The 26,240-nt window shown below is 40.2% G+C and overlaps 1 protein-coding gene and 1 non-coding gene across 2 annotated transcripts in view; both read left to right on the top strand.

Annotated features, from left to right (window-relative positions):
* The window catches only part of Pir (pirin), a 92,204-nt gene that overhangs the window by 13,115 nt on the left and 52,849 nt on the right, over positions 1–26,240 (top strand). Inside the window, exons 4-5 of the mRNA XM_034485414.2 lie at positions 17,042–17,125; positions 20,475–20,681. Coding sequence (XP_034341305.1) covers positions 17,042–17,125; positions 20,475–20,681 — 291 coding nt within the window. The remainder of the gene's footprint in view (positions 1–17,041; positions 17,126–20,474; positions 20,682–26,240) is intronic.
* On the top strand, positions 2,832–2,963 carry LOC117695619 (small nucleolar RNA SNORA17). The gene has a single exon (XR_004604670.1). It is a non-coding gene; the product is annotated as a small nucleolar RNA SNORA17 (small nucleolar RNA).

The following is a 26,240-nucleotide window of genomic DNA, read 5'->3' as shown; positions in this document are numbered from 1 at the left end:
ATTAGAATCAAGGAGCCAAAAGTTAGCACTAAAACTTCAGATTTTATGGGCATACTCAGATATTTATAAATTTCATCACAGAATTTGGAGATTTTGTTGGACACTACTTCTTTTTTTGTTTTAGTTAGATAGGAAACAAAGATGTGTAATATAATATTGTGGTATTTTCAGACATCTGTATTAGTGGTAAATGGCAGAGAAGGGTTAAAGACTCAGTACATTTGTAAGTCTGCTCGGTGAATTAGTAAATATTTACCCAGGGCTTACAACATACAAGGGTTGATGGAAGCTGATCTTTCAGATGTTGGGGGTGTGCTGCGTGTTACCGAGTGTTGCTAGAAGACAGAGCAAGGCTTGAGCCCTGCTTGCTCCCATATGTATTCTAGTTAAGGGAGTAAAAACAGAGAGGGAAAGATTTGATCACTGTATTGAACCATGGAAAGATTTAGCCCAGAGGCTTCCAGAAACAAGAGGAGGCTAGTTAGATCTGTGTTCCTTCATTTATCCGTTTGCCTTCAAGTTCTCCTCTCTGCTAACAGTTTGGCTGTGCTATGTCTGTCTTGCTTCACACCTAGGATGAGAGCCACATTTTCACCTTCTTTCTATCTGTATTTGATTCCAGTCCTTTGTCCAGAGCTCCAGAGCCCTGGCTGCCATCTTCCAAATCCTTTAAGCTCTTTTGCATGCATTAGTATCTCCATCATATTTTTCAGACATTCCCAAGAGGATGGCACTTCCATCTTCCTAGTGACATTCTATTTGTTCCAGTTTAACATATGTGTATACCTACGATGGTAGCCTTGAGCAACTGTCTTTCCTTATAGTCAGGAATTTCCTTAACACTCCCTTACCATGCTCAAGAGGATTCTAAATTGTTTCATCTTGGATTAGCCCACCCTTCTCTGTCTGGCTCTTGTTGAAGGCAATGACTATATTAAAACAATGACCGATGAATTTTTGTTTCCATTAGGTAAAGTGCCCTGGCGGGGACACTGCTTTGTAAATCATATGGTATTCAACTTTAAAGAACGTGATGAAGAAGCTTATCTAGAGACTATTGATATTTGGCCCCTTACTCTTGATTAAGAATTTTCCTTCAATTATAGCTGCAATTACATTTTATCCTCATTATTTGCATATTTATATGTATGAGTTCACCTGCTTGGAAAACTCACCCCTAGTTGCCAAATCAACACTTGTAGAGCTTTGATGATGTTTCAGGATGTTAGAGCTGCCTGGCTCATCTCTTGCCAGCTGAGGTGTTATAAGATGATGACTTCCTTGTTTTGGTTCTCATAATGTAGGCCAGTGTTCTTTTAACAATCTTAGTGGGCATGTTTCTTATATTTTCCTGCTTTCTGATGTTTCCTATTCAAAACGGTTCCTGAGCGTGACACAGCATTCTATCTAGTATTCACAGAAGCCTGCTAGTGTGCCTTGTTCAGAATGAAAATATGTGCATTCAGTAAGCAGTATTATTGAGTTGGTTGAGAGTTCATTAACATTAGTGGGTAATATATATGGTATATGGGGGTCTTTAGACAGAACACACATATATAACAGAGACAGACATAGATGGGCTGACAAAAATATTTTTGCCAGAGACTTCAAGAAACCCAATCTTAGGTTGCCATTAGGAGACAATGGTTCATGACTTGTTAATTAAAGGATTGTGATAGTTTTGTAGAACATTATTAATTCAAACCCCGAGGAATGACTATGTCAGTTTTATCCCCAGAGTACAAGTAAGCCAGGACTTAACTTTCTGTTAATGTTAACCTTTAAAAACTACAATTTGGGACTGGAGAGATGATGCTAGATCTGATTTGTGTGTGTGTGTGGGGGGGGGCAATCCCATGACTGTCTTATTAAAACAAGCTGTATTTAGCCAGCTGGTCACTTCTCCCAACGTCAGGATTTTAAAGACAGCAGCACTGAATATGAAGGAAACAACGCTTTTGTAGAATTCAGGGGTGGAGGGTTTCCAAGTGGGGGGAAATAGGTGGGGTTACAGGAGCAGAAGGAACCTAATAAATGGTCAAAACAAGGCCATCACAACCGGTAGTCATAAGGTCATCACGGGGGGGGGGGGCGGGGGTTCATAGAACCTTTAAGAGTTCTGTTCCTGGAACAGGCAATACAGAACCATTTGTAGTTAAGGTTACTGGTGGGGCATAGCCTAGTCCTTCTGAAACAGAGGTTTAATCATAAACAGGAATGAACCTAGTTTATCTTTATAATAAGAAGGCTTTTAAACCTAAGATGGAGACTGACTGATTCTTCAGTGACTCAGAAGTTAAGAGCACCTCAATGACTGCAGAAGTCCCAGGTTCAGTGCCCAGCACCTACATTCTTCACAACTATCTGAAACTCCAGTTCCAGGGGTGCTCTCTTCTGGCCTCATTTGGCATCAGGCATGTACACAGTGCAGTTATATAACACATAAAACACACACACACACACACACACACACACATATATATACATATAAACATATATATATGTTTATATATATATAAAACAACTTCAAAAACTATAAATGAATCCTTCAATTTAAAGCCAAGTCAACCTTAGGCTCTTATTACTTTCTTGAGCTCAATCTAAATTCCAAAGGCTTGTCATGTTTGAAAATTCTGACTTAGTATATAAAATAAAAAAAAAGATGATTTGGAAATAAGAACATAACTAGGATCTCTTGTTATACCACCACCCAGAAGTACTGATTGTTATTGTTTGACTTTTTTTTCTAGTATCATGCTATATTTTTAAAAATATGTAACCATTAGAATTTTTCAACATTCTTCAAGAAGCTAATTTAAAATGACTTTATTCCTGTCGCTAGAGTCATTGTAGATGTGGCTTCTGTGTCACATGTGCATCTGTAGGTGGCAGAGAGGAGAGAGATTGTGTCTACACTCAGTGTTCTGACCTATGAACATCTGAATGATTAGTAGTCTAACAGTCCTTGGATGGCGCCAGACAGATCAAGGAGTCATTGCAATGAGCATTTGAAAGTAAAAGAAATGTGGACAAAGGGTATACAGTGGAACACACTGTGACACAGTACGGCTTCCAAAAGAAGATTTTTTTTTCTGTTGCGGGGGTAGGGGAGATGCAAGAGTGGAGGGTGGATACAAGAGAAGCCCCCTTCTCTTGAGTGAAGATGAGTGAAGAAGAGTGAAGCTGAGTGGGATGTGAAATTCACAAAGAACCAATACAAAATTAAAAACTAAATCTTAAAGTTTATTTATGTATTTAGTGTCTCTCTGTGTGTGTGTGCACTCTTGCCACGGCACCTGTGTGGAGGTCAGAGGACAGCTTTCCAGAATTGACTGTCTCCCTCTACCATGTGAATTCTACCCATGGAAATTAGGTCAGGTTGTCCAGCTTAGTGGCAAGCACCTCTACCCCTTGAGCCATCTCACCTGCTCCATTATTTTAATGATCCGGTAAGTGTCTGCCATGATGTAGCAGCAATCAGCATTACCATGGTGATGTATGTAGGCACCCAGTTTCCCATCAACATAAGCAATTCGATATATTTACTTGACTTTTTAAGTGGTTGTTATTTTAACAGATGAAACCGCTTCATTGTAATTTTATTTTACATTTCTTGAGCAATTTAAAAGGAAACTTATATTTTCTTTTAAAAAGTTAGTTTTGATTTGAATATATTTGTTTATTGTAGACACATATCTTTGGCCTTTCCCCCTTGTATTGTTCTCGTCAATAACGTGTGAACTATACGTATTTATTTTTTCAGTTTAAAATAAGCCTTGAAACTTGTTGGTATTATAGCTCTTTTATAGAAGTTCTTTGTGCATTAAGGAAACCAAATCCTTTTTAGTGATTGGGGTTTGTAACGGTGACAAGGAGGGGGATGTTTGCTTTACATGCCTCCAAATGCAATCCAACATAGAGTCTTACTACAGTACAAAGGAAGCTTTTGACCATCAGTGCAATGCCTATGCAAGATGGGATAAGTTCCCATATCCAGGTGACTTTCTTATGCCCAAGAAACAGTCACATAACAAGTATGCCACCAGGAGCAGCGATACTTAAAATAGTGCTCTTCTGGAGGTCATTATTATTGTTTAAATGAAAATGATATCTAATACATGAATATAAAATATAGTGAATATATTCTGAACGTGAGCTCACCTGAGAGTACTGTCCTATAAAATTCTGATAGCCCCATGTAGGGTCCACAACCCAGCAATGTTATCTCCTAGAATATTCAGACTCCACCTCAGAGCTACTGGATCTGAAACTGTACTTTAAGGACACCGCCACAAACTGAGCAACACGTGCAATGAAATGTAAGAAATGCTAGTCCAGGTGACTGTTCACACCAGAACTATTAAGACTCTATGAGGCACATAAGAGTAGCAAAAAACCCTTGATTTGAACTAGTTAATATTTAATCAGCCTCCAAACTTTCAGGCTTGTGTCGATCTCTATTTTGTTGTGGTTTGGAGGCTTGCCTGGCCATTTTTCCTTATGCAATCCAAAGGAAACTGCATTGTGCCATTAAAAAAAAGAGAGAGCATCCAGGAAAGTATGAATCCATAGTGTGACCAGCTGGGAAGAAGGAAGGGGATTGGCAAGACTGGGGAGAGGACGAGAGACTGAATCAAATACATTTTGAGAGTGGTCGAAATATAGTAAATACATGTAAAAAGTTGTCACATTATATTATGTAGAATTAATATATACTAATAAAATATTTTTAAAACTTGCCTTAAAAGCCAAGAAAAGGCATGTCCTGCAGAAAGAGGCACAGCTAATGGTTACAACACAATTTCCTGCCTGGAATCCAAATTTCTAGGAAAGATTTTCCAAAGACCCCAGTGGGAGGCAGTAGAAAGATGAAGCAGTTACCCCATTTCTGGTCTGGATTGATGTTAAATTTGCCTAGGGCGACTATAATTATCAGAAAGAGTGGATGGCATGAATATTAGGCAAACCTTTCCAAAACTTAGTTAAAAAGAAGTGGTATTGATAGTTCATGCACTCTTTTAAGTTTTTCAACTATTCTGTGGAGAAATGGGTTTTGTACATTTCAAAATTACCTTTAAATGCTAGAATCAAGACTTTCCAGGTTTTAGTGCTGGAAACCTTATGTTTCTGGGTATTCCCCAGTCCTGGAAAACCTAAGGTAGTTGATCACTTTTGTTTAAAGTATTTTTTTTTTTAAAAAAAAAAACTATTAGGAGTAAACCACCGGATCTGCTTCACAGGGACATATTACGATGCTGTTCATGTCATTCTTAGTTAAATGGAGAAGTATATCTTAAAGTTTCATGACAAGCCTCAGCAGGTTCCTTGGTTTTTGTTAGAACAAAACCATGCTGTTTCCAAGGGTGTGTCCATCAGAAAAGCAACGCTCATAATTCCTGGGTAGTAGCCAACAGCATTTGCAGGCGATGTCTGAACAATATCCTGGGAGGAAGGGAAAGGCCCTAGTGATTCACACTTAACAAACTTGCTACTGACTTCAGACCTCCTGTCTCCACACAGCTTGTTTCTTAAAGCGTGCTGAGAACCATTTTCTAACATAAACCATTTCAAGATGGTTGTATCTGGTTAGAAAGAAAACCTTGATTAAATTCAACACCAAATTTGGCAAGGAAGGAAAACATTTTGAGCCAGGCATGGTGTTACACACCTGAAATCCCAGTACTTAGGGGAAAGAGGAGGAGGAGAAGGAGGAGGAAGAAGAGGAGGAAGAGCAGCAGGAGGAGGCAGGAGGTAGATATTCAAAGTCATTCTTAAGCTACAGTAGGAAGTTAGAGGCCAGCCTGGCCTATGAAGCTCTCTCAAAAAGCCAAATAAAAATATTTTTGGAAAACTGGGAAGTGATAACTTCCTCAATATCACAGAGACTGTCCATTGTTCAATGATTATGTTATGGTGTGTTTAACAGGGAGATATCAGCTGTATTCCTATGGATATGGGGGCAGGGCGAGACTGTAAGAATTATGATGATTTAATGCAGTCTAGGAGCTTTGAGGCTATTAATAAGAATTGTAGATATTGAGAAAGAGGAAGAAATATTATATAGAGATAAAGCAATAGTAAAATAAAACACCAACGTAGCACATATACCTTTGGTTAGTGATTTAAATGGAGGGGGACAGTATCTCAGGATTTGTCTTGAAGTTGCCATTACAGGCAAGCATGTAGATTTTAACACATGTTGACTCAGTATTGCTTGTGGTGAAACTAAAGGATTATAGGAAGGTAGCAAAATCAGTCCCCACTCTAAGATACCCCTTGGTACTAACATACTAAGAACATTAAAGTATTGTACTCAATCCGGATGATGCTGACAGAGAAAAGGCACTCATCAAAATAGTTAGAGCAGGTTGTTACATAGACCATCTCTGCCTGGATATGTAAGAAACTGGTAACATTACTTCCGAAGAATGTTCCTGAGTGGTTCTGCTCTCTCCAGATAAAATGTGGCTAGTTTGTGTCCCATTCTAGCTAATCAGATAAACTACTGATTTCTAGCAGTGTGCAATGAGGAGGTTGACCCATGAACATGTTTCTCTAAAAACTGGGTTATGTGGGTACCATCACAACATCTCACCAATAGAAAAGAAGGCCAAAATAAAAGCATAACTTAGTTAAATGGTGTATGTGCATACATGAGTTTAGATGTGTGTGGGGAGATGGAGCTCTTTGGGTTTGCACAGACATAGGAAATGGCTAAGGAGGAACGAAAGGGGTCCTTGTGAAGAAGCGTTCTGGTCCAAGTGAGGTAGAACTGTCACTGCTATCAGAAACATGTGAGAGGTTGCAGTTTAAACCCTGGCCTTTCAGGGAGGCTATCCTCATCAACAGGGCAATGATAAGAACAGGACATAGAAACTGGACATGGCAGGGACCCCAAAGCAGCAGTTTTAGAAATGGTCTTGGTTCTCTGGCCAGAAATGCCAGAATGGAGCCAGAGTTTCCCATCTCCCCCAGTGAGTACCCCTGCCAGAAGCTACAGTATACTTGTGGGTGGATGTGTGGGTGGGGACTAGAACTCCACTCCAGACACTGATCCCCTCTGGTGGCCGTTTTGGAATGGAATCTCCAGATTTTCATGGTGAAAATGACCCCAATTTCAGTCCATCTCCTAAATGACTTTAGAGTTACCACTTCAGAGAGGACAATGTTGGGGTATAAGCAATAAAAAAAAAAAAAATAGAGAAAAATATGTGGTCAAGGAAATAGAACCTAGTGGGTGGAGACCTAACTCACCAGGTCCCAGCTAGGCAGGGTCAATGAACTGGCTAAGGAACTATTCTGCAATGCAGCACTGCCCTTATGAAGGCTGGTTCATCTTTAGCCATGTTAGAGAGGTGGGATAATTATCTGTTTAATGAGATACTGTAGGTTTTTCCTCCCAGAGTTTCAGCTTCTAATGGAATCTCTTCCAGAACATAGCTAGCTATTTTGCTTTGTAAGCTTGCCCCCTTTTCTGAATTACTCAGGAAATTGTACCTTTCTTTTGCTTCATTGTATTTTTTTAAGCATGCATTCCCTAATACTTTAGACTCCTTATTCTTCCTTGAAAGCTCCCCCTTCTCACCACGTGGCTGCCTGCTGTTGTATGGTTAACCTATATGTGCTGGCTTAACTCAAGGACATGGCTTTTTATTTTATTTTATTTCATTTTATTTTACTTTTTCTCCTCTTCTCTTTTCTTCTCCTTGGGGCAGCTGCCATGATTTATAGCTTGCTTGCCCTGGGGTATCTTTCTTGTAGACTATAATAAAGTTGTCCTCAAGCTGCAAAAATCAAACCAACCAACCAACCAAACAACCAACCAACCAAACAAACAAAAACTCAACGATTTAGTAGAGACTTAAGAAGAAAATCGATTCTATAGACAGTGGAGGTAAAGGTAGAAGGTACGTAATAGAAACAGTGAGTACTCCAACCAGACTTAGAAACAGTATATATATATATATGTGTGTGTGTGTGTGTGTGTGTGTGTGTAATGTGGCCTGAGGCATGCGATGGAATCTAATCTAAAGTTTGAGAAGGGAAGGCAGGAAAGCCAAACCGGATTAGTCTTTAGTTGTGAACTCACAGGAAACGGCTACATCTAGAAACCCCCAGGTGGACACAATTGTGCCTAGAGTAGAAGCATCTTGAGCCCACAAGTTTAGCTTTTGGTAGAGTACTGTTTGTGTCAGTGATTCTCAGTTGAGGGTAATTTTGTCTACTGGGTCCTTCCTAAACATCAAGTAAATTTTGGTTAAGGCTCTGAGCACTATTGCCATCTGGTGGGTAGTAGGCAGGACTGCTGCTAAACTTACAGTGGGAACTGATGCTGTCTGGAGCCAGGAACCCAAATTTTCCTACGTGAAAGTGTAAAGTAATGTTCTTGTTTCTCCAGCCTTATGGTATTGTGAGGAAATGGATCAAATTAGTTGTATCTAGAGAGTTCAGATTATTAATTTTACTTCTTAAAGCCATAAAGGAGATCGTTTAAGGCCATCTGATCCAATGATGCCCAGAACAGCTTTAGAATTAAAACTTAGTCTATGACACCACACATAGATCACATAGGGAAAAGTAGCAGTTCAACTGAAATATCCTTTGGAAACAGACAAATTTCTCAATAAATTTTTCTGTCCACCTCATGCACACTGTATTATAATAATAAATTATTCACGGATTACAGATTATTTTCCTAGAGTTTTAAGGTAGAAAATATGGAGATGGGGAGATGTAATAATGAGAACTCATTAAAACACAACTTCTGGCTGGGGAGACGGCTCAACAGATAAGTAGACCGATTTCGCTCCAAGAGGGTAAACCCTGAACCTTCCAAGAATCATATATATTAAAAGGAAATTCAGACGCTTTATTTGTAGGTACCTCCTCTGATAGCTTTTAACTATAGACAGAACCAAGTGGGATAACTCCCCTATTGTTCACAACAGAGCTGGCCCCTTCATGACCAGGTGACACCTTGTCTCATGGTCCTTAAGCACAGGCACTGCTCATGTCCCCAAAAGACATACTTACTTATAGATGCACCTATTAACAAGGCCTGCATGTAGTTTAGTGAGCCCTGACTGTAGACCAGGGGTTCTCAGCCTTTGTAATGCTGCAAGCCTTTAATATAGTTCTTCATGTTGTGGCGACCCACAGCCATAAAAATTATTTTAGTTACTACTTCACAAGTGTAATTTTGCTATTGTTATGAATCCTAGTGTAAATATCTGATAAGTAGGAGATCTGATATGTGACTCTTGTGAAAGGATAATTCAACCCCCAAAGGAGTCGCGACCCCCGGGTTGAGAACTACTTCTGCAGAAACAGGGCACACATCATTTGAGTCGGCAGGGGGCTCTCTTGAGCTACAAGTTGTAGCTACTGACTTTTCCTCTGTATGGGGATAGAACACACTAACTGTGTGCTTGAAATTTGAGTAATCATAGACGTTGGTAAGTCATATAGTTGAGACCTTCCTTATAATGTGGAAGATAGAACAATAGAAGTGAGCCCCTCCCCCACATTTTCTTTTATTGGAGGTGGGTCGTGGCAGTTAAGAAGGTGGCTGGTAGTTACACAGGGAGTCAGGTTTGTTTGAAGAGAATCCTCCTAAGATTGGGCATTTGGGTTTGAAGAGGAAGGGATATTTTTCCTCAGGAGATCTAGGAACGGGTGGAAGGTAGTGAGGGAGTGAGGGAGCCTGTGATTCAACTTGCCTGAATAGTTAGGTTTATGAATATGATTGTTACAGAATCTTGGCAACGCATATCAGAACCTTTACTCTGGGTGCAAGGGAAATGGGTAGATTTGAAAGACTTTCAGGAATGAGAGCAGGATAAAATATGAGGCAAGTAAGTCAGTTTCTTCTTTTTCTTTGCAGCTGGATGTTATTAAGTAAAGCTGTTGAATGTCTATAACGAAGGACCAGTCACCTCATTGTAGGACATTGTAGCTTTGGGACTTTTAATTGACCCCATTCCTTCAGGAATCATAAGGCTAATTTTCAGTTTTGCATTTTGAGCCCTGGAATTTTTGTCTTTACCCCAAATGGCTGATTCACATGAATTGCCAAAGTCCTCCTGTTTCTTTTGTGAAACCCCTACCATTCCGCCTGCTGTTGCATCTCCTGTCAGATCTCTCCTCAGAGGCAACCACTGTGCTCACAAACCCTACATGATGGTGTCAGCATTTGTGAGGCAACATGGGCTGGGAAAAATGTTTTCAGAGACAGAAAATGTTGATTTAATTTCTTGCTCTGTTGTTGTTATGCTGTAACCTTAATGACAATAAAGCACAATAATCACATATAGATTATGGTATATACCTAGGGATAGATGTTTAGTAAACACTTAAAGATTATAAAATATTTGATTTATTAATGTATTCAATACATCATCAGTGACAGCTGTAAGCAGGGCACAGTTGAGAGATTTTTTTTAAAAATGTCTCTATTGAAAGTGCTTCAAGATGTAGTCATACACAATGACTTTCTGGATACAACCCTAGTGGCCCAGGAAACAACAGCAAGAATTGACAAATGGGATTGCATCTAATTAAAAAGCTTCTCTGTGGCAAAGAAATAATCAACAGAGTGAAGAGACAGGCTACAGAATGGAAATTAAAAGTTTGTTAATTATTTGTCCTCAAATGAATCTCCTTGTCAAAAGGGATTAATATGTAGAATATATAACAAATTCAGGAAATGGATACCAAAAATTTTCCCTGATCAATAAATGAGCAAATGAATTACGCAGAAAGTTTTCAAAAGAAGTACAAATGGCCAATAAATATATGAAAAAGATGTTGACTATCTTTAGACATCCTGGAAATGCAAGTCGCACTTAAGTGGAGATTGCATCTCACCCTAGTCCAGAATGGCTATCTTCAAGACCACAAACAACAATAAATGTTGGCGAAGATGCACAGAGAAATGGAACACATATTCACTGTTGGTGAGAATTTAGATTGGACACAATAGAATCCATTGATTACACTAATAAAACATTTCAAAGTTCTAGCTTTTATGGATCTTATATTCTTTTAGATAGCCAATAAATGAATAATTTTATAAAACAGCATCATGTAGTGAAAAAGCTGGGAAGAAGAAACAATCCAGTGTATTTTAGAGTAGACCAAGATATGATGTCATTCAGTCTGTGATATTTGAACTGTGGCCTGAATAAAGTGACAAACAGAGCCATGGGAATGTCTGGATAATATAATTCAGGAAGCAGGTGGGAAGATGCGAGGGAGTACTTACAGATGAGATCCGCACCCAAGGAGATGCCATAGATGTGCTCACTCTAGAACTTACTGAACATGTGAGGGGCTCCTGGTCACATGTCATCATTTAGTTCTGACCATACCCTAGGAGCCCAACTTAATAGGTCCTTGTTGTATATAATTCTCTTAAGGAGAAAGTAAAGGACTTCTCTCAGCAGCACACAACTTGAAGAGGGCAATCTGGTGACTCTAAGCAGGCCTAAACCTGAGTAGCTTTCTAGATGCAGAAAGAGCCTCCCCAGCAGGGAGTAGTGAAGCAGGAGTTCTTGAAGGCCTAGCCCCTGTGTAGGTTTATGACAGGACCATGCCAAAGTAGGACCAGAGGAACAGCATCCTCCTTGGTTTGCTGGCTTGATGGACATCCAAACTGTGTTCTATTAAAAAAAAAAAAAACCACTGTTGTTGGGTTAACCACTTTAGGGACTTGTGTGTTTTTTAGGATTAGTGTTAGATGAGTAGTTAGTGGAGTGAGTTTTCAGAGGGATTGCTCATGTTGGGGAGATGTTTTCCTTTTTGGGTCCTTCAGTGTATGAATTCAAACATCATACTTCTGCCCCAGAGCACAGCTTCACAGCTTCTACTACACAATATGTTCCTTGTTGGCATCTCTTGTCAACCATGACCTCAACTTGTGGTATTTTTGCTTTCTTTTTTTTTTTTCCTCTACTACCCAGCTACCAGCAGAAAAAAAAACCCTCACAATTTTAGGGCAAAAGAAATGAAAAGGAAATATAGTTGTCCCCATAATGTAAAGTTTTGGCTTTAAAGAGTAAGTCTTGTGTTTTCTATCCAGACATAGAATGAAGCCCACTCCTCGCTCTTCTTTCTACATAGCAGCTGGAAAAAAACCCAACAAACTTTATTTTCTCTTGGGTGGGAATTCTTCCAGGATAATTTATGGTTCTCAGAGATTCACTTTTCTCACACTTTACATGGTAAATGACTTTTCTTGCATCGATGTGTGAGATTGTGTCTTTCTCTCTCCAAACGCAAAACACCCAAAGGATTAAGAACTTACAAGGGAACAAAAATACTTGTTAAAGACCCATGGAAAAGACTAGAAGGAGGGAAGAAAGACAGGAGACCAAACAGCGTATCAAGTGCTCTGAGGAAACACCTGGTTCAGATTACAAACGTATTGCTTAATTGGACGCACACAACTCTCTAGTTTAAACATAACACAATTCGTCAACCAGCCATGGCAGTTCTCCAGGTGTTTGTGATTATGCAAGGCCTGCAAAGATCATGTGGCTTGTCTCACTGCTCAAATGTAACCGCTCCAGGGTTTTCTTTCCTTTTAAGATGTTCTACAGACAGCAACTCCCGTAAGCAAAGTTGCTGTAAAGCATTTATGACACTTAGCAATAATAAAAAAGCAAATATCATATATAAAGACTAATAATATCAAGACGTGTGTGTGTGTGTGTGTGTAGGTTATGGTTTGCAACTTGAAAGACTTTATGTTTGACTTGAGTAAGTAAAAATAATCTGGGGTTATGATTTAAGAGGGTCTTCTTTGAAAACCCAGGAGGGAGCTTCATCCCAAGCTAAACAAAAATAGGAAAGACAGGAAAGCAATCGTAGACAGTGCTCCTTATACTTTGGCTGCTTCTTTGAAAACTGGAAGCTTGCTGTCTGTTCCCTTAAAGTTATTGAATCTCAAGAGCTTTATTCCCATCCTGGCCTTAGTGACTTCTATAAAAATTAAGCATTAATGTGGAAAAGTCTGTGTTCCATTGTCCTCACATGTAATGTGGACAATGTTGTTAACTTCCTGTCCAAACCTTTAGCTGGGGAATAAATCCATAAAGACTAATCCAAAACACTTATTTTAATGATTGGAAGAGGCATCCTTGTTTTTGGAATAAAGTACATGTTTCTCTTGGGGAAAAAAGGAAAGTATCCATTGTGTAGAGAAATTAATAATAAAACATGTCTACACTGCTCATCTTGAGGTGACCACCATTGACTTTTTTTTGTATATGTATGTTCAGGCATCTCTATTCATACTAACAATCACAGGATGAAATTTCATTTGATGAATTTATATGTAGTGTTATATCTGATTCCTTTAAATATAATTAGTAATCACTTCGTGGCCTTTTGACTAAGATCAAATGTAAAATATAATTGTCCTTCTTTGACCTGCCATGTCTTCCATACATATATTAAATCTCATATATTAGACACGCTCTTGCTTAATTAACTTTTTAGGTTAGCATACAAAATAAGAGATTCATCATGGCATCCTCATACATGTTAGTCATTTCACCTTGTTTTCAAATTTTCCTTTCCCCAGCTACTACGTGGCATTGGCATGCGAGTGGAAAAAGGGAGTACTGGGGATTCTCCCTGCATACAAGCAGCAGGGAGGGAGAACTGCCAGATCTGGAGAGGAGTGAGGAAGGAAAGCATACACCAAAACAAAGTGGTATAAAAATGCCACGAGAAAAACTCTTCATTTGTATGCTAATAAAAGCACTCACAATCACCCCTCCCTACACATAGATACATAAAAAAGAACTGCATCAAGTCAGGAACCAGAGGGGGGGGGTTTGCTGTTGCTCAAATCCCTTCTATATATTCATTCATGGACGCCACCTTGCAGTATTGTGTCACCATGTTTAGGGAGGGTGTCTCAGCACCCACATGGTGGCTGTCAACTACCATAACTCCAGTTCCATAGGAACTTATGTCCTCTCAAGCCTCCAGCAGCACACAAGCATGCATGTGGTACCCAGGCAGGCATACGTGTAGGCAAAAGACCCATATACACATAAGTAAAGATCTGATGAAGTATCTCATAGGTACTAAAAACTTTCTCATTTCATACCTCTTGGGAATATGTTTTGGCTTTCTTTTTTAAAAAAATATATTTTCATTCTTCTTCTTGTTGTGGTTTTACAGAGTTAAGGTTTAGGGAGCTGGTAAAAGTTGTTAATTTGGGAAGTTGGTAGCAAGGATAATTCATTTATAAGTACTGATTTTTTAAATAAGGAAGGTCTTTTGTGTGATTTAGTATATTTGAGTGAAAATCTAAATCCTAACGATGGATACTGGAATTTTAATCAGAGATTTCACTTTTCTGGTTCACTCATATAATAATAATAATGGTTAATAACAACTTGAAGTAAAATTCTGAAAGATAATCACGTTAAGGGTTAAAGAAAATACTGAGGTAGCTGGGGTATGAAAAATGCATCCAGTTACGAGAATGTCCACAGTTGTTACTGTTAAGCCTGCAGTGGGTCGTTACCAGAGAACTATCACATGCCTTTCACAACTGCTTAGGCTGAATGGTAATATTTTCAGGAGTTACAAGGTGTGCACAAATTATCCAATTTACATAAAGCATGCAAAGAGAGCCTTGTATCATGACCACCACTCATTTTAAACCTCTGGCACTAACTTGAATATTTCCTGTAACAATATGGCCATGTCTTTGAAGTAATTAAATGTTGTATGTATTTGGTGTCTCTTTAAACTTTCTTCTCTGATTTGATTACAAGACTCTTAAAGAAGAGAATATTAGAATATTAGAGTTGTTTTTTTCTTTTGATAATGAAATGAGAGGCTCATTAGAATGCTTCTGGTTTGAGAGATTTTGTACTCTATACAAAATGCCCACCATTGCTGAAGTCTAATTTTCAAATTCTTTTGTCTAGATTACAGTGGTGAATAGAACTCTGTACAGACAGAAATGTTTTATAGTCTCCGCTGTTGGTTATAGCAGCCATTAGCTACAGGAGGCTATTGAGCACTCGAAATATGGCTACTGCAGCTGATGAGCTGACTTTAAATTCTATTAGTTTGATTTAAGTGAAACTTAAGCAGCTGCATGTGTTTACTGGCCACTCTATGGGACACATAGCCTTTCTCTTCAGTTTTGAACTTACTATGGATATGGATCTGGGAATGTGAGCACTGTACACACTTGTGTGAATATGGCCTTGCTGTCTGCGAATGAAGGCATAAATCTGGGAACGTTGACTTTAATTTGAAATTACTTGACATATGTCATAAACAGTTTTGAGTAGCCACTGAGGCTGTATGCCTGGGTGTCCAGAATGTTTCCTTTGGGCTTCCTGCTATATATAAGAACAGGCTTATTTTCACCTGAGCTTCAGACCTGGCTGTGATGGGAAGCCCATCATGAACTTTCCTGGGCCTTCAGGGTGAGTGCTACTTTAATTGGCTATGGGCTCTGGCATTCCTGGGCTGCACCTCCTTGGAGGATGGGACATAGTAAAATTCTCTCAAAGGCATGGTGTGGATAGTATGACTACCTGTCACATATTTGTTCTCTCGGGTTGCTCTCCTGTTTTACTTCTCCTAAACTCAGTTCTCCTGTTTTTGGTGGAAAAATTGAACAGATTTCCACAGACTCTTGATCCTTTGCTTCTCCATGCTTCAATAAACTATAATGTGACAATTGCACACACTGTAGTGTTTTAATACATGCATGTATTGCAGTGTTTTGATGCATGTATATATTATGGAATGATTATCACCTCACAACATTATCATGTGTGTATTCATGTATGTACATGTGTATGTATTTGTGAGTAGAAGCCAGAGGCCAATTTGTGTGTGTTGTTCTTCACGAACCATCTATCTTTTTTTAAAGAGACATGGTCTCTCACTGGCTTGGAGATTTTCAAGTAGGCTAGGTTGGCTGGCCAGTGAACCCCAGGGGTCTATCCCAACAGTGGGATTACCAGTGTCTATCGTGCCTGGCTGGTTTGCGTGGGTTCTAAGGATCAAACTCAGGTCCTTGGAATTTCAAGGAATGCACATCACCAACTGAGCCATCTCTCCAGCCTCACCATATCAAATGTAATATTATTAATTCTACTCACATGTTGGGCATTGGGCCCCAAGAACTTTTTATCATCTAACTGTGGGCCCTTGACCTATATTTCATAATTTCTCCATTCCAATCCTTAGTAAGCAACCCTCTAATCTCAACTTCTATGGGAGGTCATGCAGTAATTGTCGTTTTGTGTCTGTCTTATTTAATTTAATGTAACATCTTCCAGTTTTATCTAGATTGTAAACATTAACAGGGTATCTTCCCTTTATAAGGCTTTGTATCTTCCTCATTTTCATGATCTATTAGTTTGTGCTTAGACAGCTAAACTGATTCTATAGCATGGCTATTATAAGTACTATATTATAAGTATTATAAGTAAGTACTACAGTAAACGTCAGTTTGTTGGTATGTCTTTCCTAAGATGACTTGATTTGTTTTGGGTATGTACTGAGGATTAAGAAAGTGGGATGCTGTGGTAATTCTATTTCTAGTTTTTGTTTTAAATAACTTTCAATCTGTTTTCTTTGGTGGCTAGAAGAGTTTACGTCTCAACAACAGTATAGAAAGGGTCCCCCTTTCTCATATTCTTTTTAAACAATCACCTAGGTTTTTGACTTTGATAGTATGTACCTAACAGGTGTGAGGTGACGTCACATTGCAGTTTGGATTTGATTTCTCTGATGAGGGATGGTGAGCATTTCTCCCCACCCCTGCTAGCCATTTGCATGTTTTCTTTGGCAAAATGTCAAGTCATATTCTTTGTCCATCATTTTAATGGAAAAGCAACTTGAAATAGCAAGATGTTTTTTTACAAACTAAGATAGTGTTTAATATATAAAATAAAAATGGAACTGTCACAAATCAAAAATAAAAAACCCAAACAATCTGATTTTACAGTAGTCAAAGGATCAACTTTTTCTTCTGTTTTTTTTTTTTTTAAAGGTATCTTATCTTCTGGAAGGGGGCAGCATGGCTCATGAAGACTTTTGTGGACATGTTGGTAAAATGAACCCAGGAGACCTACAGGTACTGCCATGACAGGGGATTGCTGATAGGTTAAGTCTTAGGTTTTGTATGTACTTTTCCAGTACTTTAACCCTCTTTCCCCTTCTGTCTGACTCTAATACCTCTGATTTCTCCAGTCTTAGTTTCTTTTCTGTTGCTATAACAAAATACAAAAGCATCTTGAAGGAGAAAGAGTTGTTTTTAGTTCACAGTTCATGGTATTACCAGGAAAAAAACAGGGGTCTCTTTTGTTGGTTTTTAGTCACAATGATAAAGAATTTAAAAACTTACTCAGAATTCACATTTATTAGCATTTGAGAGGAAAACCAACAGTGCAGGCAAGCTGTGAAGCTTGGCAGTTGCAGAAAGATAGAGGTGTTCGAGAAGCTGAGAACAGGAGACCATGCGCACGCCACAGCCCCACAACTTCTGATGTTCTCACTGTCAAATTCAGCAGTTGAAGACCATTTCAGTTCAGGCTTTCTCAACTTATGTTCTGCATTTTCGACAATTCATTATTTATGTTTCAATTCATTTGCATTGTTCAATGTTGTCACTTAACACAATAACCTAAGGTTAGGCAAGGTGGCACACACATTTTATCCAATTCTCAGGAGGGAAGGGGCAGGTGGATCTCTGTGAGTTTGAATCCAGGCTGGTTTACATGAGTTTTAGCAAATCTAGGGTTACATAGTAAGACCCTATGTGGAAAAAAAAAAAAAAAGAACAAAACGAACCCAAACTTAAACTGTGTGCCATATTGCTTTTGTGTGTGACATGTTATAATTTAAATCACCTTGGAACTGCTTAGATCATTTTGGTCAGTTGTGTAGGTAGGAGCTCTATATCAGAGTATTTACATATTTTCTAGAATGCAAAGTATATATCGTATCATTGTGTTTCAATAAAAATGAAATTAAAAACAGAAGCAAAAGGAAAATGCTGTCATGAAAGAAAAGGGAAACTCCAGGTAGAGCACAACACAAACGAGGGTTAACTCAGAGAGATAGGCAAGAATAGCAGGGTATGTGCTGCTTGTGCAACTGGTCTGCTTTTTGCCCCATCTGGTTGCCTTTGTAGGTGCTAGTCAATACTTGGACCATTACAATTTTGTGGTAGGGACCTGGGCAAGGCAGCTTATGTATATGATCCTATAACTTGAACATGAGGGATCAAGAGTTTAAGGTCAACCTGGGTTACATAAGGAAATCCTATCTCAGAATAATGACAATAACAACAATAACAAAACAGTCTGCTCATTTTCCTAGGATAATAATGGCATAGCATCTTTTGGCTTAACATTTTCATCTGCCCAAGTTCTTTGAGATCATTAGTATTTTACATCCCATTTTTAAAAGGTTAGAATAGGGATTTAAAGGCATTGGAAAGTGAAAAGGTATTGAGTAGAGTTAGTTGAAAAGCCTTGGAGTTAGTGAGTGATGGAGAATGAAAGAGAACCATGTTTTTCCCATCCAATTCCAATGGGTAGGCTATATTAAGCATTGGCAAACTGCTTTATCTAAAAGGTTAATCAAGAGATTGAGAAAATATAAGTTGGATATTGTTAAGATACATTGTATATATGTAAATGTTTTGAAGAATATATAAAATACTGATTGAGGAAGTTTTAGTGGGGTAGGAAAATGCTTTGAAAATAGGAAGAGGTCTTTGAGGAACACCAATCACTAGCTATTGTTAGACAGAAAACACTGGATTCCTCCATCAGAAGGTTCAGTCAGCATTATCAAACAGAATGGAAAGAAATGTAGTTAGACTCAATGAAGTAATCTCCAAACCATGTAGTGGTTTGCATTCAGGTCCTCATACTTACCTGGGGCTGCTGTTTCCTTTGTATGGACTTCTCTTCCTCCTCCTCCTCCTCCTCCTCCTCCTCCTCCTCCTCCTCCTCCTCCTCCTCCTCCTCCTCCTCCTCCTCTTCCTCCTCCTTCCCCTCTTTCTTTCCTCTAGTCTGTGATTCCTTTGGGTTTCAGCCTAATGGCTGAACCCTCAGATAAGGCAACTTGAACCACCTCACATACACTGGTAGAACTCTTGCCATTCTTCACAGTATCATCCAAGCACAGGGATAATGACACTATTTAGTTTGAGCAGTTGTGTTAGGTTTTTTCTCTCTCTCTAAGGGCTGGGTAGAAGATGATCCTGATGGAGTGACAGTTCCTATGTATCCACACACAGCACCCCATCTGTGCATGTATTGTTGTGTCTCTCAGAGGCTCTTGGTCACTAATGGATGGATGCCAAGTGGAATCTAAATGTTTTAGTAGTCCCTGTCTTCTGTGCAATAATTCCGAAGTTTATCTACATGGTTCCCAGTGGACCTAAGTCCCAGGCTTCCACAGCTGTAACTTGCTCACAAATACTCCTCTTTGCCTTTTCCCTTTGTCCTACTTCCTCCACTTTGCTTTCTGTATCCCTTCCCAACTAAACACCGTGTATGTAGGCCCTTGTTTCACAGTCTTGTATGGGTGAATCCAAGCTAAAACAAGCAGAAAATGTATCTATCATGTTCCGGCCCTGTGTCCTCAGTGTCTGTGGCTAGTGCTTGGAATGGGCCTCCAGCATGCTCTCAAACATGTAAAACACACACACACACACACACACACACACACACACACACACACACACACACACTTGAAAAATATGCCTAACAGCCAGAGGCAACAACTGGTTCTCTCAGTTGTGAAGGCTCCAGTACTGTAATTGTATGCCACTGTACAAGCTTACCATTTCCGGGGTAGGGGTTTCCCATGTCTATCTAGTCTCACATACACATTCCTTAGCTGATGTACATGCTAGTTGCTGATGGCACATTGCTACATTTCTCCCAGGGAATTGCACTCTTTGTCAGGAAATTGACTTTCCCAAAGCTGTGCTTTCTACCCAGGAACAATCCTGATAATTCTTTGCTGATTTCAGGACAATCCTGAAGATTTATCCCAACTCACATCTCCCTGTTGGGTTCTAGGCATGAACTGTAATTGCATTGTTGACTGTCATATCCCTTGCCCAGTACTGCTTTTTGCCCTTCTTAAGTCAAATCATACTCCGGTACTATCTGGCTACAATTCCTTATCTCATGACTCAATCGGAAACTCAGGCATATCACAGAGAGGATTCTTTCCCGTGTAGGAATTTCAATTCTGATACTTTGATTTAAAAGGAGGGAGGCCATGGAAACTTGAAAGAGCCCCCAGGGACTGTCATGGACATTTGTTGTTTCTTAAGATGTCCGGGCACTCTGACCACAGCACCAGTTGGATGTGTCACTTTGCCATGGTGGACTTGTTGCATGCATAGACTTGTTAGCAGATGTGTTCCATTTGGCTTCTTGTTGGTTTGGTGTTTGCAGTGGATGACTGCAGGACGAGGCATTCTGCATGCTGAGATGCCCTGCTCAGAGGAGCCAGCTCATGGCTTACAGCTGTGGGTGAACTTGAGACGATCAGAAAAGATGGTGGAGCCTCAGTACCAGGAACTGAAAAATGAAGAGATCCCGAAACCCACCAAAGATGGTGTGACAGTCGCTGTCATTTCAGGAGAAGCCTTGGGAATAAAGGTAAGTCGTGCCTGTTATGTGTCTCTGAAACGTGACCTATACAGTGACATCAGGGTGGATTTATCTTCATCATCAGCTCTCACTGACTTTATCATGTGTCCCAGTCAATAGACTTGCTTCATAGATATCAGGACCTGTGTGACTTAAAGGAACCCAGAAATTTTTTGCTGTGTGCAAATTCATAGAGTTGGAACACTTATAAGAAATTATGCTCATATGAGGAATTAGACTGAAAAGCAGTTTTCTAGGCATGTCGTAATACCTGCACAGATTAACCCTATTTCTTAACATTTTGTAGTCCAATTTAATACTTTGAATCCTAACTCCTTGCTATTGCAAAGTTACTGCTTTTAAGAGACAAACAAACAAACAAAAAAAAAAACAGGACAAATTTCACCCCATAAAGATTCATGCAAATGATTTATGTCCCACTTAGTGAGCACAGATATCCTGGCACATCAAGTCTCTGCGAGGCTAGGCGAATCCTCTCCCATTGAAGCCAGATAAGGCAGCCCATCTAGAAAAACATTTCCTACCTACAAACAACAGCTTTTGGAATAGCCCCCACTCAGGACCCACATGAAGACCAAGCTGCACATCTGCTACATATGTGCAGAGAGGCCTAAGTGGATATTATTTCATTGGTGGTTCAGTCTCTGAGAACCCCGAGGGTCCAGGTTAGTTGACTGTGTTGTTCTTCCTCTGGAGTTTCTATCCCCCTTCGGGGCCCTCAATCCTTCCTCCTATTCTTCCATAAGAGTCCCCAAGCTCCACCCACTGTTTGGCTGTGGGTGTCTGCATCTGTCTGAGTCAGCTGCTGGGTGGAGCCTCTCAGAGGGCAGCCATAATAGACTCCTGTCTGCAAGGATAACAGATTATCATCAGTAGTGTCAGGGATTGGTGCTTGCCCATGGGATGGGTCTCAAGTTGGGCAGGTTATTGGTTGGCCATTCCCTCAGTCTCTGTTCCATCCCCTGTCCCTGCATTTCTTGTAGACAGGATAGATCTGGGTTTGAAAGTTTTGTGGGTGGATTGGTGTCCCTATTGATCTGTCGAGGTGTCGAGGTTCCTGCCTGTTTAGAGGAGGTGGCCTCTTCAGGTTCCATATCCTCAATGCTGTGGGTCACAGCTAAGGACACCCCCATTGATTCTTGGGTGCCTCCCTTATCCCAGGTCTCTGTGTCTTCCTGGAGATGCTCTCTGCCTCCTCACCCCCATCAGTTGCAGATTTCCATTCATTCTCATGGCCATCTGGCCATGTTGCCTATCCCTACCCACACCTGATTCTGAAACCCCAATTTCCCTTCCCAACCCCTCTCTCATCCAGTTCCCTCCCTCCATCTGACTCTTATGACTATTTTATTCCCCCCTTCTAAGTGAGATTCAAGCATCCTCACTTGTGCCTTCCTTCTTGTTTAGCTTCGTTGGGTTTGTGGAATGTAGCATAGATATCCTGTATTTTGTGGCTAATATCCACTTATGAGTGGGTACATACCATAGATGTCTTTTTAGGACTAGGTTACCTCACTCAGGATGATATTCTCAAGATCTATCCATTTGCCTGCAAAATTCATGATGTCTTTGTTTTTAATAGCTGAATAACATGCTGTTGTGTAGATGTACCACATTTTCTTTATCCATTCTTCAGTTGAGGGACATCTAGGTTGTTTCCAGTTTCTGGCTAGTATAAATAAAGTTGCTATATGAACGTAGTTAAGCATGTGTCTTTGTGGGATTGTGGAGCATCTTTTGGGTATAAGCCCAGGAGTGGTATAGCTGGGTCTTGAGGTAGAACTAGTCCCAATTTTCTGAGAAGCCACCAAATTGATTTCCAAAGTGGTTGTACAAGTTTGTACTCCCACCAGCAATGGAGGAGTGTTCCACTTGCGCCGCTTCCTCACCAATATGTGCTATCTCTTGAATTTTGATCTTAGCCATTTTAAGATAGAACCTCAGAGTAGTTTTGATTTGCATTTCCCTGATAACTAAGGACTTTGAACATTTTTTTTTCAAGACAGAGTTTCTCTGTGTAGCCCTGGCTGTCCTGGAACTCACTCTGTAGACCAGACTGGCCTTGAACTCAGAAATCTGCCTGCCTCTGCCTCCCAAGTGCTGGGATTAAAGGTGTGCACCACCACTGCCCAGCAACAATTTATTTATATGGCATGCAACGTGCCAGGCAGGGTGTTCATACTTCTGTTTTATGTGGAAACCATTTCAAAGATAATTACAAATGGTAAGTACCAGTACCTTATTAGTCCATGTTTTTGTTCATCAAGCCTGGAGCCTTTCCCTTTCAGCATTTTTGAAGTTTCCTCCTCTTCATTGTAAAAAGGAGTTAAGACCTTGTGAGCTCTTCTGATAAAATACTAGAAACTATCACTAAGGCGCCCCAGACAAGAACACAAGTAAAATTGACAAACTTTCTCCCTATGTATTTTTTTTTCTTCTAGTACCGGTTTCCAGGACTCTAAAGTTCTGGGGACATTGAGGTAGATGTTGAAGGGTAAGAGGCTCCCTCTCCACTTCAACCAAAGCACAGGACTTTGTCTGGTTGAGTCTTGTAACGGCCTGCTCTGTTCCGCAGGTCAGGGTCTAGCAAGAGAGAGAGAGAGAGAGAGAGAGAGAGAGAGAGAGAGAGAGAGAGAGAGAGAGAGAGAGAGAGAGAGAGGAGGAAGAAGGGAGAGAGACTCGAAGAATAGAGACAAGCCAGAGGGTATGTAGTCAAGTCCCTTTACTGTCTCCCACAGACTATATTCACACCTCCTACTGACCACCACCCCACCTATTACTACTACCCCACACCCTTACAAGGAAATCCTGGGTATTTATAAGCACAAACAGGGGCACACAGGTGAAAACATTTTACCACATACACCGTGCAGCTGGGTTCACCAAACAGCAAAGCAAGCTATGTGGGATAAACAATATATTTATCAGAGTGTGCTTCAGCTGTTGTAGGCTTTTGAAAAACAAGTCTCTATCAGGGTATATGGCTCCAGATGGCTGCAAAGTTGATAGCTTCTTTCTAGCCGCTTTCTGCTTAAAGTCAGCTCCCAACAGAGTCTATTAAAATCGTCAGGGAAATTATATTTAGAATACAGATGTGATGATACATGACTGCATTCCCAGTGTCAGGTAGGCTGAAACAGAAAATCATGAATTTGAGACCAGGCTGGGTTATACAGTGAAAAAATATCCAACCTTATATTCCACAATAATGAATCTGTCTGCAGAAAAAAAAGAGAAATCAAGCTGGTGAGTTACTAAATAAGCAAAGCCAGAAATTGTTGGGCTGTGTCAGCCTCACTGCTGGGATGCCGAGCCCTGCTGCCACTCAGGGAAGGCCGAACACAATCAGAGATAGGGGATTGCAGCCAGTATTTCCCCAGGTGAGAACAGTGGGAGGCTGGGATGGATCTCCTGTGTACCCATACACTGCTGGGGACAGTGTATGGGTACACTGTTGAGAACAGTGGTTGGAGGGTACTCTACATGCCAGGCAAGAAACGGGTGGCTGAGTCCAAGATGGGGTGGAATCCAGTTTAGTTCTGAGTGAGTGCTGAAAATACTGAGGGGCTGAAAGAAAGAAGGCCTCCAGGAGATTTAGTCATGGTTCTTTACAGGGAAGCCTCCCCCAGTGACAATCCTTGATGAAGGAGATGGTCCTTGCTTGTCCAAACTGCTTTATTTTTATGGCGGATATGAACATATCTGTCTCACTCAGGGTGAACTAGGGATTAAATACCTTCTGTAGTAAGGGATGCCCAGGAAGGGAAGCTCATTGGCAAAACACGTGTGGCCTTATCTAGATACCCCATTAACATGGAGAACTCTAGGTTTTTATGCTATAAGACTGGTTGCCATGGTCCTCTCTGGGGTGTCATGGTTACATGTTCCAGGACAGGTAGCGCCTGGCTGGGAGCTGGTTCCAGCACCAGCCATTCTCTATTATGAGATTCCCCAGGGTTTTTGAACCTGCTTCAACATTACCAGTTCTTCTGTCTGGTGGCACAGTCCACATGCCCTACAAACAATATCATAAATTCTTAGAGTTTACAATAGTGTTTCATTTATAGAAAACTCAAGGAAGTTTTGAGGTTGAAGTCCATTCCAGTTATAGACAGATGGGCATTTTAAAGCACATCCAAGCTGCAAACTAAATGATGTTGCAGTTTCAACCAAGGCTTAGAGACCAGATGTGTCAAGGGCAGCCTTGCTTATACACTGAAGGCCTAAAATCAGCCATAGGCCTAAGTCAGCCTGCTAACATAAAATCTTAGGTCTCTGTAGAAAAACACTGAAACAGCTATAAAATATTGTAAACAGGCAGCTTTGGTGGAAATTTACCAGCCTGGATAGGAACAAGTAGTCATAGGTCTTGTGGATAGTCATAGACCTTGGGTAGCCTTGGTGGATAGTACCAACTTAGATAAGGACAAGTGAATTGTAGGCGGAGTCATAGTGACCTGTCCCCTGAACGTTCACCCAGCTGATACTCTGTTCTGGAAGATATCTATACTCCCCCTGAACACCTAAGCTCCTGCGTCATCCCTTTCCCCACATCCTGCCTTTTTGTGTTTATAATCCCTGTGTGAAAAAGTAAAAATTGAGATTTAATCAGACTATAGACAGATCGCCATTCTTTGCATAGGCCTGTTTCCCCCACTTTCTCTTTCATGTGATCTCCCCAGACCTCTGTTTAATGCCCTGCTGGACAGGACACAGATGTAATGTTTTACCTGTATGAAATGATGTGCTGGTAGCTGCTGGCCTTGCTTATTTCATTTTATTGAATAAAATTTCTGAAGTATATTATATTCTTCAGAGTAAATAACCAGTCTTTATTTTAAGAGCACTTTATTTATTTATTTATTTATTTATTTATTATGTATAAAGTGTTCTGTCTGCATGTATGCCTGCAGGCCAGAAGAGGGCACCAGATCTAATTATAGATGGCTGTGAACCACCATGTGGTTGCTAGGAATTGAATTCAGGACCTGTAGAAGAGCAGCCAGTGTTCTTAACTGCTAAGCCATCTCTCCCGCCCTTGAGAGCATTTTTATAGACATATTGGAACCTTGAGTAGTACAGGTTTTCTAGAAGCGCTTCTGTCCAGAGCTACCTGTATGGACTTTGGAAACAGACCAGGTGACACACTGGTCTGTACTTCCCCATGTACTAGATGTATGGGCTGTGTGGTCTTATGGATATGACTTGATTGTTCAAGACTCGGTTTTTTATAAGCACTCCATAAGTGGTAGCTGTTAATATTATTATTTTGATTGTTTTATGTCTAGTTGGATAGAAATTGGGTGAAGAAGATTTATGCATGCTATCAATGCTAAAGGCTTTTTTTTTTTTTTTGCAGTTTGGAAAAGGTAATTAATTTGCTTTAAAGTAAGGACAGAAGTGGTCTAGAGCTACCATAAAGACATACCAAAGATCGTTTGGCATCAAGAAGATTGTTTGGGGGCTGCAGAGACAGTGGTTAAGAACATAAACTGCTCTTACAGAGGATCTGTGATTCTCAGTACCCACATCAGGTGGTTATAACTA

The sequence above is a fragment of the Arvicanthis niloticus genome, chromosome X, assembly GCF_011762505.2.
Source record: "Arvicanthis niloticus isolate mArvNil1 chromosome X, mArvNil1.pat.X, whole genome shotgun sequence".
Lineage (NCBI taxonomy): Eukaryota > Metazoa > Chordata > Mammalia > Rodentia > Muridae > Arvicanthis > Arvicanthis niloticus.
The sequence above is the reverse complement of the archived record's forward strand: the minus strand, read 5'-3'. Positions and strand labels throughout refer to the sequence as shown.